Raw genomic sequence first — 13924 nt, 5'->3', positions numbered from 1 at the left:
GCTTTTTTTAAGTCTACCTTTTTTTTCTAATATCTTTTTTGTTTGATTTGTAGTGCAAATGGTGCTTATGTGTCTTTTAATAGTCTTTTCAAGTACAAGCTAATATTGTTGATGCCTTTCTTCTTTGCTATAATGAAGATTTCCCCTTTTTATATTTAATAATTTGTATGGTATATGAAAAGAAGGCACTGGGTGCAGAAAACGCTTTAGCTCATGTTGAAGTTTTCTGTTAGGATTAAGGAGAATTGCTTCTCTCTGTGACCATGGCAGTAGGTCAGGTATTTTGCACGTTCACAGTGGCTTCAGTGAGTCATTCTGATTCATCCAAGGATCTCCCAAGCCAGGATTTTCCATATTTTTTACTGTCTAGATTGCCATCAGAGTCTTTTTTTTTTTTTTTTTTTGTTCCTGGTGTATGGTCTGAAAGATGTGATATGGGTGGAATCCTGCAATCTTACCAATTTAATAGAGCAGTTATTTGGGAAACTATCTTGTTCGATTCTCTGAATATAAAGGAAACTGAGTCCCTTTTATGGTCTTTTGTTTAAAGATCTGGAGATAGTGCTTGCTTCAGCAGCACATATACTAAAATTGGAACTATACAGAGAAGATTAGCATGGCCCCTGCGCAAGGATGACATGCAAATTCGCGAAGTGTTCCATATTAAAAAAAAAAAAGATCTGGAGATGGCCCTGGCTGGTGTGGCTCAGTTGTTTGAGCTCCGGCCTGCAAACCAAAGGGTCCCCAGCACATGCCTGAGTTGTGGGCCAGGTCCCCAGTAGAGGGCGCTCAAGAGGCAACCATACATTGATGTGATGTTTCTCTCCCTTCCTCCCTTTCCCTCTCTCTAAAAATAAATAGATAAAATCTTTAAAAAATACTATTTTAAAAAAGATCTGGGGATAGTTAATGACTGTTGGAAGCAAAAGCCAGGTCTCATCACTATTGGAATAGTTTTCTTAATAAAAAGATAGTGCTCTTTGGAAAGATGTCTTCCTTTTCTTCCCAACTTACTTTGTAATGATTTAAGTTTTAGGTAGTTAAAGATGAGATGTTTAGTCTGTGGTAAATTATATAATATGTAAAATGTGATGGAGATTGAAAAATGTGTTTAGAAAAACTCTCTTAATAAATCAAGTAATTTTGATAAATATTTGCTTTACAGAATATATCTGTTTAACTGGTCCTTTGTCTTGGAAAGTGTTCCAACTCTGGTTTCATGGTAAAGAAAATAGCTGGGGCTTTTCCAAGGACATTTGGGTTCTTCAGGTTGTACTTAATTTGGGATACAACTGGCAGTTATCAGTCTGTGTGGAATTTTTTTAAATATAAATATTTTTAAAATATTTTATTTATTTATTTTTAGAGAGAGGGGAATTGAGGGAGAGAAACATCAATATGTGGCCACCTCTCATACGCCCCCAGCTGGGGACAGGGCCAGCAGCCCAGGCATGTGCTCTGACTGGGAATCAAACTAGCAACCCTCTGGTTTGCAGACTCGTGCTGAATCCACTGAACTACACCAGCCAGGCTGTGTGGAATTTTTTTACGTGACTAAGGATGCTAATAAATGAAGGTTGATATTCTGTTTTTAGGCTGTTTAGGAGAATGTTTTTAAACTTTTCTGAGAACTTCTTTCGAAAAGCTCTATAACCAAAGGGAGGTTCTTAGATTCATAGGTCAGCTCTTTTTTAAATACTTGAAAGAAAAAGTATATTTTTAAACAATAATACAAGTTATTAACAACCAAAACTGCATAATTTTTAAATTATAAAATATTGAATTCCACAGTAGAAACTAGATCAATTTCTGCCTGATATGGACAAATTAAAGTTTTACTTATTTATTTTACTTTCCAAAAATGATTTATGTCATAGCTCTTTCCTACCACCAGCACTTTTATACAGAGTATCCCCTACTGGAAATGGCAATAAATCATTTGATAGTTTACAACTTAAATTATTTTCTCATGTAACTCTGGAGATATTTAAATGAAACAGTCACTGCTTCTGTTACAGATTAATAAATGGAGAAGTACAACAGTGTTAAAATGATTTAGAAGAAAGAAGTTTATATCAGGAATTCTAAATGATTCTGTTTATTTTTTTGCTTAAAAAATGTAACAAATTGTGTAGTACTAATATACATTTTGAATGTGATTCAACATACTTTTTCCCATGTTTTACAGCTACATTTTCCGGTTAAGCTGCACTAGATTGGGACAGTGGGCCATTGGCTATGTGACGGGGGATGGCAATATCTTACAGACCATACCTCATAACAAGCCCTTATTTCAAGCCCTGATTGATGGCAGCAGGGAAGGATTGTGAGTATGAGAAATGGGTGTCAGGGCGGTTTCACAGCTGAGAAAAACACAGGCTGCTCTGTGATGGAGAGAATGGGTAGTGAGGCTGTGACGTGGTGGTTTTTTATTTCAAGAATAAGAAGTGGATGCTCCTTAGTTTTTACTGTTTCTCTCTTAAAATAGCCATTTTAAGGTAACTTAATTATTTGAACTTAACTATATATTCTAGCAAATAAAGTCCAGACTGAAATGACAGTGAGTTTATATCTTTTATAGGAAATAAAGTTGCAACTTAAAAGTTGTTTTAAAATAGGTATAAAACTGTACATACACACACACACGGGGGTGGGCAAAGGTAGGTTTATAGTTGTGAGTATGCTGAACAGCTTGTTCTTGTATTATCTATTAACTATTGTGTTATTTTCCATACGAACAACTGTGAACCTTCTTTTGCCCACCCACAAAGTGTAGGCAACCTGGTAAGTCCCTCTGTAGTAAATATATCTGTCACTTGTTTAGTCCTACGCCATTGCGTCCTTTGGTTGTATTTTCACTGACTCTACGGCCCTTTGCTTTGCTGAGTGACACAGAGACATGTGTGACTCAGCTGCTGCAGCGTGGATTGTGATAGAAACCCAGCAGGAGATCCCCCCGAGTCAGTAAAGAGCAAATGATTTACGTCTTATCTTCCGAAAATAATTGCAAAAAAAGAAAAAAAGAAAAAAAAATAAGTGATGGGATTATGTGAAGAAAAAGAATACATTTTTTTAAGTTGTGAGCTTTCTAGAAATAGTTATGTAAGAATTATATGACAAACTGTGGTACTAAGTGTGTTCTCTCTTTTTCTCTTAATTACCATAAATTTGCTCTTCTCTGTTCTCTCTGCTTTACCGCTAGTGCAGCAGAGATTCCTGTGTGTACCTTTGATTCACTGTGATTGTAGGGTTTGTGTTTTTAAGAAAATTTGCTTTAAAGTTTTAATTTATAAGTAGAGGTCATGAGTGGGCATTCTGTTAGTTGATGTAGTTTATTTAGGTTGTTACAATGCCTTCCATCCAGTATTTTTCAAAACTGAATGAAAAATAACAAACTATGATTTGTAACCAGCAGTCTAGCCTCTGCTGGGCTATGAAAATTAACTGTTAATGTTTACACAAACGTGCACACACACATTTTCAGGGGAGTTGAATTTTTACTTTAGGGATAGATTACATTAAAAATAGATCAGATGGAAATTTTAATATGATTTTAAAATACATTTTCAGATGAGATTAAAATAGATGTTATATTAATTAGATCATATTTTGTTTTAAGATCAGTAAAAATAGGGGAGGGGTACATCTATCTAGTCCAGCTGTCACCAGGGTCAGCTGTTCTAAGAGTTAATCCAGTATTGTGTGGCACAGGTGATTCATTTATTTTCATAACCAGCCAGGATTCTTCCTTTCTTCACTGCCTTTGCAAGGGGCTCGTCAGTGGCATCCTGGTTTAATGAGGACAGTAACCATTGATTTGCCCTTTATACATTAAATAAAAAGAGCCTTTTAACCTGTTCTTAACAACGTTATTGTCATAGTTGTAATCTTTTATTTCTGACTTTTTCCTAGAATTTCTACGTGTTTTTGAAGTGTAATGATCAAAATGTTATAATAATGATTTTTTAAATTAGCCACTTTAGTGTATAAAAAGAAAGTTACTAAAACAACTTTTGCTTACCACCCCTCATTTAGTATTTGTAGCCTTTTATTCCATCTCCATAATGACACTTTACATTTGTATCACATTCAGATGTAGTCAGCTTCTTTTCCTAAATCTTAAGAAATTTATCTGATTTGTTCCCTACCATTTGTGAATTATCTGTTCTCTAAGTTCATTTTCCTCAGGTTTTTCTGGGTGTATTTTAACACTAACATATTTACAGACTCTTCACTTAAGGATGAATATTCTTTGTTACTTCAGAGAGTGGTTTTAGTATGGTTGGCCCTTTAAAATATTCACCATTGTAATAGTATATTTTTAGTTTTCATTTAGGCCATCTAAAACAGAAAGATACTGAACAAAATTAACCAATACTTAATAAATTGACAATATCCAGCAGTAATACTGCCATTTGAAAAAATCTAATAGTCCCTGGCTGGTGTGGCTCTGAGGATTGAGCACTGGACTGCAAACCAAAGGGTCGCCTGTTCGGTTCCCAGCAGGGCACATGCCTGGGTTGCAGGCCAGGTCCCCAAGTAGGGTGTGCGTTAGAGGCAACCACACATTGATGTTGCTCTCCCTCTTTTTCTACTTCCCTTCCTCTCTGTCTAAAAATAAATAAAGTCTTTAAAAAAACCTAAAATAGGCATTTACCAACACAATAAACTGTATCCTAGTGTATTTCTTAGTAAAAATGGTTTTAACATGGCAAGATGACATTATTACTATAACTTTTATTTCTTATTTCAATTCTCTCTAATAATGGAACTTTATAAATCACTCTGCTTGTAGCTTGATTTGAAGTAAGTGAAACACAGAGTTGTAACACGTTCTAATTTCTTTCAGTGCGTGCACATGCACACGTGAGTAAGTGTTGGGTGAGAGGAAGGTGAGGTGGAGACAGGACGGGAGACTGGGGAAACGGAAACACCGTGCAAGTGTCCGAGTGACTTCTGGGGGGAAGCCATGGGCTTTAGTTCCAGTTTTCTCTCCTTGTGTAGTTCAGCATGATGTAAAATGATGCATTTAACATTAACTGCACTTTGGATGAAAGGTGTAATATTTGCAAAAATATGTGTATTCAAAGTATATTGGAATAGAACATGAGGGACCAGGGACACGAATGTTCAACTTACCTAACAGACATATAGTAAGGGTATTTATTTGAAAACCGTTGCTTAGTGGCTGAGTCCATATTCATTATGTATTTCTTACATGAAAATGATTTCTAGATTTTAAATGTTTTAAAAAATAACATACTAAGAGTAACATACTACAGGGTCTAGCACAAATACTTCCCCTTTTTATTACAAAATCGTAAGCATGTAATTCTGTAACATAACAAAATTACACTCAAGCACACCCATATGACATTTTAGGTGAAATGTTCAAATTAAAATTATAAATTATTATACCCATATTGTTACCCTACCAACCACACTCAAGAAGGCGATACTTCTGCCAGAACCTGTATTATGGAAATAATGATAGAATAGGTTCTTGATATAAGTTACATAAAAAAGGAAATGTCCAAATGTATGATTGAATATAAAAGAATCTTATTAAATAACTTAATTGCAATTAAAACTTCTTTGTTTATAGTAATAAAGTTTCTGTTTATAATCCAGCTACCTTTATCCTGATGGGAGAAGTTATAATCCTGATTTAACTGGATTATGTGAACCTACACCCCATGATCATATAAAAGTTACACAGGTGAGGACTGTGCAAATGTATTTATAATTTATAAGTGTCTGTCATACCTTTGCCATAAATAAGATTCTCTGATCATGCTAGAACCAAAATCATGTACACGTACTTAATGAAATAGATAACCTAAGCAATTCTAAGAGTATTTTAAAGGAAAACACATTACTTTTTCCAGTTTTTAAATAAAAATTTCTGCTGTTAAGTCTTCCTTTCCATATAATTTTGTTATTTTGGGGGGAGATAAGATAAATACGGCAGAGCCACAGTCTTAGGAAACTCCATAGCAGATGAGGATAACTATAGGCCTTGGCTTTTAGAGTCGAATGAACAAGTGAAGCCAATTGAAGTTAATAATCACATTCTTCAGCCTCATAGATTGTGAGCGGGAGTATAACCTGGTAAAGCCTTTCTGGAGTGTGACATTCAGTAATTATCAAAATCTAAATAAAAATATCTTTGACTCTGCATTCCATGTATTTGTCAGTTGCATATACACACCACTCTGTACACCAGTGTTCACTTCAGCATGTTTCATAAAAATGAAAAATTACAAAATACTGAATATTCTATTGTAGGGTAAAACACAGACACCACTCATACTGTATTATACCATGAAGTCATTAGTGAGAGGGCAGTAGTAACTGTCCAGTCTCACATGGGCATCTCTGTATTTTATGTAAAAACGTTCTGGTTATGAAAAGTTCAATTATATAACACTTCATTTTGTAAAATTACATTAAGTTCAGTTTCTTTAAGAAATTACCAAATATGAACATAAGAATATATTTAAAAAAAAATGAAAATAAAGAAACACCAGACTCATTACACTGTTTTAACTGAGGAGGCAAAAATGTCTGTGGAGTCAGGGAGAGGAGGAAAGGATCTTTTCACGTATAATCTAGTCTTAAAATATCTCATAACATGTATAATTTTGCTTTGTATAATAAATAAAAATCTAATAAGAAACAGAAATTATAGGTTTGAGGGAAGACAATGTATAATTTTTTATTTTATTTCGGATTCTTTAGGTTTTAGTCCTGGTGGTCTTGATATTATATGAAACATACTGTTGACACATGTACAGCTTTGTGGGCAGCTTATAAAATTTAATATATGATTTCCATTTTTAAAATTATGTAGTGATTCTATGTTCTATAATATTTAAATATAAAATATTTTACATTTTATAAAATTCCTCCTTATAAGACCATTGTTTAAAAATACATATCCAGGAATAGTATCATTCCTTTAATGTGTCATAAATATTTGACTAGCTTACCCCTTACATTGCATTAAATTCTCCATCTAGGTTTTTAGCTTAGGTAATTTTTTTATAATTGCAGATTGGTCAAAACCAATCTGGATGTCAAAAAACCCTTGGATGTCAAAACCAGCATAAACACTTACGTGTTTTAGGGACTTCAGTGATTTATAATTTATATTGGGTTACTTTAGATTCATCTTTTTCTACCCTGATCCGTTCTCCCTTTTATTTGTTCCTTAATTTTAAAAATAAATTACTTTTATGGTCACACATACATTTATTATTGTAGACACAATTTACATAGTAATATATGTGTGTGTATATGTAAAACTATGTATGTATATATATTTTTTTCTCACTGATATTATAAGATCTTTTAGTAGGTTAGGCATTAAATATTGTCATTTATTTATCCTACTCAGTACCAAGTACACAGGCACTTTCTAGATTAGAACATTGTCTTATTTAAACAAATTTTATTTCTATAATAGTTGTATCTCTATTAAACAACAGTTTTTTGCATTTTCTTTACATCAATATATTTATATCTCCTTTGTAACAGTTCTTTTCAATATTTGAACACTGACAATTTTACTATGCCAAAATGTTCTAAAATAGTAAATCAAGAGAAAGAGTTTTTATAAAACAGTTTTTGGTTGAAGTGATTAAGATTAGGAAAAGATCATGCAATTTAGGATTAGAAGTTTACTATAGATTTGAGAAAAATTTAAACTGATTGACCCTCAAGTATTTTGTTTAAGTTCAGTATATCTTGCTATGCTTTGGAAATCATATGAAAATAAATGTGGGCCTCCGTACCTGACGTGAAGGAAGGGCTTCGCAAATGCTGCTTTTCTTCCATTCTGGGATTTCTATAGATATCTAAGAAATATAGTCTAATGCAGCCAGAATCACGTATATTCATATATATTTGTGTTTTGACAATAAAATTAGATGAGTGTATGACATTTACATAGAAAATAAAGTTAATTATATTGATTTTTAAAATTGTAAGTATTGTCTTTTGAATCACTGTGACTATCTAAGCAAGTCCCTTCCTAAAGGAATACTACAAAACACTAAATATTTCAAAGATGTAAAAAAACCAGCCTCTATAGTTGCTAATGGAAGCTCAAATATGTTTGAAAATTATTTTGTAAACCAAATGATTATTACCAATTTACAACATGTCTCAAATGGCACCATAACCCTGACATGATCAAGAGTGAGGATGTCCTGTAAGTCATTGTATTTGAGAAAATGCAACATTAACTGCTCATGCAGCAGATACATTAACATTGCTTTTTTCCGCCCCCCAAATTCCAGGAACAGTATGAATTATATTGTGAAATGGGCTCCACTTTTCAGCTCTGTAAAATTTGTGCTGAGAACGACAAAGATGTCAAGATTGAGCCTTGTGGCCATTTGATGTGCACCTCTTGTCTCACAGCGTGGCAGGTACAACCAAGGGTTCGGTAGCCGCGGGAATATCTGTCTTGTATTTCCTGTCAGTGTTTATCTTTTCAGTTCTCTTCATCTGATGATTCAGGAAACAGTACTGTGCTTTGTTTGAATAGTTGTTAATAAAAACTCATGTTTGAGTTTCTTCTATTTATATAATTTGATTTTTTGTTGAATTAAACTTTTTATTTTTTAATTTTGTGTTATTTTATTTTATATCCATCACCATTTATTCCCCCATACCCTCTTCCGCCTGTCTCCACTCGCCTCTCCCCCACAACCACCACCCTGATGTCCCTGCCCCTGAGTCCTTTCTTTTCCTTTTTGTCCAACCCTATACGTTCACCTCACCCCCCCTCCCCGCCAGAGCTGTCAGGCCTCTCTCTACCTATGTGTTTCTCTCTATTTTGCTTGTTAGTTTATAATTTGATTTTTTGCTGTGCTTTATGTTTTGTTTCTTTTGCATCTATAACTTTATATTAGTCATAAGTAGTTCTACTTCTGTAAAAGTATTTGTTTCAGAAAGTCACTTATCCATGTTACCAGTTAACTATATTTACACAATTTACTGCAGATCAGATTCTGCTTATACTAGGTCAGATGGTAAAGCAGAATAAACCCTGGTGGATAAACCATATGTTCATGTTTCAACCACCTCTCTTCTCCTGAGGAGGTACGGCTCCTGTCTCACACACATCTGTGGTTGCTCTGTAAGGCTAAAATGGGAGAATCAGACAGCAAGTGTCTCCCAAATATTTATGGTTCCCACAGAAACAGGCAGTAAATTTTTCAATTTGCAGAAGGAGGAGCGAAGGTAAACTGCATTCCCCTCTCTAGGCAAATGTTCAGTAAATGTAAACTGATTTGAGTTTTTTAATAGGACCTAGAGAATAATTGGTTCCCCAAGGGCTTTCTTGTATTTCTGTAACTGTAATACAGGGTGAGATTGGAAGTAGATCTTTGGACAGAATTTCCAATTTTGAGTGTGGAGGATTCTCAAAATATTTTGATCAAACCATTTTTAACTGCTGTTTAACACAGCCAATATTGAAGTGAATATTGTTGATGGGGCTTAGAAAGCGAATAGTTAAATTTCAGTCCTTTTAAAAAAATTGCAGTTGAGTATATAATCAACACCCTCACCCTAGCCCTGAGCCCTCTCAGCCCTTGGTCTTCCCTCAGCCCAGACCTCTGCCTTGCCTGAGGAAGGACAGCCATAGAGCGTCCTTCCAAGGCTGCTCTAACACACACATTGCAGGACTTGGCATCTTTAACTTGATACTTAACTTGTATTTGGAAGTTAAGTGGATTGAAAAAGTCAGAAGCGCCCATTAGTTTGGCAGACACCTTTAAAATTGTTTACCTGTGGCCTAGTGTGAATAAAAGAGCACAGCTGGACATAAAACAAAAAAAAAAGAAAAGATTTTATTTTACTTTCTGTGTACTTCCTGAAAGATATACCTTTTAAAATTTCAGGGTCAAAGCTATATAGTTTACTAAAGTTTGTGAACTATTTGTAATAGCAGTATTATATGCAAAAGGCATGGGGATATTTCCGAGTTGTCACTGGTTTTTTTATTATTCTTTGCACTTTACATTGCTACAACTTTTCTGTATGTTCATTCTCCAAATGGTGCAGTTCCTCTCGCCAGTAACTGATCAATTCCTTGATTCACTTCATGCTTTTCACATTGATCCCATGGCCTTCTATGAAGATATGTCCAGTCATACTTGTAAATTGTTAACATTTGCTATTTGTGTTTTACTCTGAAGTACCTCCACTTCTCAGTTTTACTTTTAGAAATTGAGGAAGTGCATAAATTGCCAAGCACTGAAAACAGTCTGAGTAGAATTTTACGAGAAGCCATATAAGAAAGTAGTAATGGAACAGTAGTTTGCTAAGTAAGATGACACGTTTATAAGTACTCAGAGGTTGAACTAATAATCAAAAGAAATCACACTCGTGGCACCAGTGATTAAAGTTATTAACATCTTAATCTGATCATAGAATTTTCCATATAGAGTAATGAAATGTATGCTAAGGAATTATTTCAGCATTATTTTTAATTCTTCTCACACAAGACAGTTCATGATTAATAAGCAGTTTTCTTATATATGTTCCTGCAAGCTCTTTCTTCATTGTATTTGTATTATAAACATTTGTATATTTACCTTTTTCTCCTCTAAAGTGTGCATTGCTTTACCTATTTTAGAATTCCTCTCACTGAGCAAGCATGCCACCTACGTACACATTAGTAATTGTGACTATATGCTATAGATTATGTAAATGGAAGAAAAAAAGAGGACTAAGATTACATTAAATAAAAGGACATTGATACTGTAGGTCAGTTGCAAAAAGCCCTTATAATGTCTTAGTTCTGTCCATTTCCCTTCTGAGAAGATTCTATAATCTTATCAAAGAACTTTTCTCATGCTCAAAATCTGAGAATGAATCCTAAGAATTTTAAACATCAGATCAATTTTTTCCATTCGGGAGTTGGGTGATTCCCTTCAACTTCTCAGTTTGATTTTTTCCACTTATTTTTGATCCCAGGTTATTTTACTTCTATTGCCTGCAATAATATAATGCAGAGGAAGTAAAGCTGAGTTTCTTTTTTAAAGATTTTATTTACTTATTTTTAGAGAGGTGGGAATGGAGAGAGGAGGAGAGGGAGAGAAACATTAATGTGTGAGAGAAACATTGATCAGTTACCTCTTGCTTGTTCCCCAATTGGGGCCCAGGCATGCAACCCAGGCGTGTGCCCTGGCCAGCCCACAACCTTTCTCTTTGTGTGATAATGCTCACTCACCTGAGAAACGCTGGTCAGGGCAAGACTGAGTTTCTTTTTACTGCTTTTTTACACCAAGAAACATGCCTCATGATCCCTTGTTCAAGTTTTCTCTACCCTGAAGAAAACTGTTCTCAGGCCAAGGTTAGAAAGAGTCACACAGTCTCTATTATCTCGATGGGATCTTAGTGGTCAAAGGAAGCTTCCACTTTTGAACATTTCTGCTTTTGGGTAATCTGAATGTTACTACATTTACATATAGATTTCACACCATGGTGCTTCCTGCTAACCAGCAGAACTGTTTTTTTGGCAGCTCTCATATTGTTGTATGAACTGGCAGTATTTGACAGTCATTTAAAAATGTGATCACAAATGCCCCCATTATTGAATCAAAATAAAAGCCTTATATAGTTAATGCAGTTGACTAATATTACATATTCCAAAATCCTTACATTGCAGCCTTAATGAGCTGCTCACTGGACTTAACCTAATTGATGGTGAATAAGAGAACAAAATTATTGAACATCTTCCTAATTCTGCAATATAGTGTCAAACATTTTATCTAAACCTATAAATGTAATGGGAAATATATGAGTATTAAGTCTGTATATGAGTGCATGTAGTTAAAAGGTCTCTTTTGCAACTTTCTCCTTATTTAAAATGGTACAGGTCTACAGTCCATATTTTCTGACTTCAAAGCCAAGTGTTTTTGTTTTATATGCATGTTTGTTTTTTCTTTGGAGAAAAAGTGAAGTTTTTAAACTTAATTATGCACAGGAATAATTTATTTCACTTTTCCTAACTGGTTTGGTAGAAGCAGACATGGATTTATTTCAGCCATCATTCTCCATGATTTCAAATCCATTCATTCGTTTGCTAATTTATTTACTTAGGAAACATTCCTTAAATAGCTGCTGTGTCTTGAGTTCTGTACCAGTCTCTGAGCTAAGAACACTAAGAAACAGCCCCTACCCTCAGTAAGTTAAAATTAAATCTGTAAGTCTTATAAAGGAACATGGTATTAATAATTGCTTAAAATGAACATCCTGTTACCCTTCAAATTTAATTATGGATAAGATGCACTTTTTCTTACTTTCTCTTACTTTGGTTGAACATGCTGATATGGAAAGGATTTCAAAGGCTGTATGTCTGCCAAGAAGCTCTGATAAATCAGTGAGAGTCCAATCGCAAATATTCAACCCTGACCGTAAAACATTATGCCTATGTGAACTTCTAGCTAGTCGTTCTTCGCCAGCTTTTCCTTCCAGTTGATGCCCTACTTTGCTTTAATTGAAATTCATTGGAGACTTAAATTTTAGGTAATTAACGGAAACCCTAAGAAATGCACAGTAGTAGTGGCAGTTGTTACAGGCTGCAAGCCGTTACTCTCTAATTGCTGTCATAATGGTCCATTAGTCATGCCTCTGAAGTGTCAGATACTTTCTTCTCCTTCTGAAACATTTGTTATTTAATAAATTGAATAAGCAAGCCAGAGTTTGCAAAGAATACTAAATAAGTTGAATCATCACTTCTCTAGAGGCATTCTTTGAGATAGGGTCACACTGGGTGTGGTATTTCTGTTCTAACTTTGGCAATAGAACTTGGACGGCTTCTTTCATTTCCACACTATTCCATGGGTATTAACAAAATACTTTTTCTTCATCTCGAATTCCTCCATATCTTCCTTTTTCATAGTAGCATATTATGCATCTATGATATTGCAGGGTTAACCACATAAAGTGTAAAGTAAGGAATTGTTTCCATTCTACGTTTTTTCCCCCCAGGAATCTAGAAAATAGCTTGCAGAGCTCAGGATTGGCACACACTCAAAACCATGTTCCTCAAATATATCTTTCAAAATAAAAATGGATACATGTGTATTGACATTTGCTGCCTTGTTTTGAATTACTACTAAGGACTTCAATTAAAAGTAAAATTGTTTTTTTTCCTGTGATTATTTCTTTTGCATACTTTTTCAAAATAATTTAAAGGAAAGATAGAGGAGTGTTCAAAATAGCAATTCACAAAAAAGTCAACAGATGAAAATCACTAAGCTCTGATTTTAATATGACATGTGGTTAAAGAGATTTATGGATGCCCTATATTTAGTGAGCATTGTCAGGGGAAAAAAGTTTAGTTCTCTAAGACAGGTGAGAAGACAGTAGCATCACATTTAAGGCACTAAGAAATAACCTTTTACTGCATCTTCCTTCAAAAGCAACCAATTTCTAGCCTCAGTAAAACTTTGTAACCTTAGTGCTGTAAGTATTTGCCTTTAAGAATGTTATAAATTGGAATTTATGTCTGATCACATGTCGGGTCTTTTTGTACATGATAAAATGTTGGAGCTCCTCTTTCACTTTGGGAGTAATGCAGGGGCTGCTTGAGTTGGACAAAACTCTTGTTGTAACAATGTGATGAACTAAAGTTCATAATTCTACAGACGAGAGGAATGAAAAGGGTGAGATAGATAGGAAAAACTAAAATCTGGTTTCACAGACGAAATATTTGTCTGTGGATCTAGTGACTACGTTAAATAGATGCTCACTGCAGATACTGACACTTCGGACACATTTTCAGTTGGCTCTAACAAGGGCCTTTAATAGGTGTTGTAAAATTTGGCTCCATTAAATAAAATGTCTTCAGAATACAAACTCATAAATTTTATGCATTAAAGTTTTAAATGGATTCTAAGAA

The 13924-nt window shown here is 34.3% G+C and overlaps 1 protein-coding gene and 1 non-coding gene across 8 annotated transcripts in view; both read left to right on the top strand.

Moving 5' to 3' along the window:
- CBLB (Cbl proto-oncogene B) overlaps positions 1–13924 on the top strand; it is a 210238-nt gene that overhangs the window by 114424 nt on the left and 81890 nt on the right. For all 7 annotated transcript variants that reach the window (XM_053918331.2, XM_053918329.2, XM_053918328.2 and 4 more), the window contains 3 exons: positions 2189–2326; positions 5632–5719; positions 8304–8435. In XM_053918331.2, the coding sequence (XP_053774306.1) occupies positions 2189–2326; positions 5632–5719; positions 8304–8435 (358 nt within the window). The remainder of the gene's footprint in view (positions 1–2188; positions 2327–5631; positions 5720–8303; positions 8436–13924) is intronic.
- Positions 562–668, top strand: LOC112320713 (U6 spliceosomal RNA). Its single transcript, XR_002976430.1, has one exon. It is a non-coding gene; the product is annotated as a U6 spliceosomal RNA (small nuclear RNA).

Source organism: Desmodus rotundus, chromosome 2 (genome assembly GCF_022682495.2).
Source record: "Desmodus rotundus isolate HL8 chromosome 2, HLdesRot8A.1, whole genome shotgun sequence".
In the NCBI taxonomy this organism is placed as follows: domain Eukaryota; kingdom Metazoa; phylum Chordata; class Mammalia; order Chiroptera; family Phyllostomidae; genus Desmodus; species Desmodus rotundus.
Note: the sequence above shows the minus strand (reverse complement) of the source record. Positions and strands in the feature narration are given on the sequence as shown.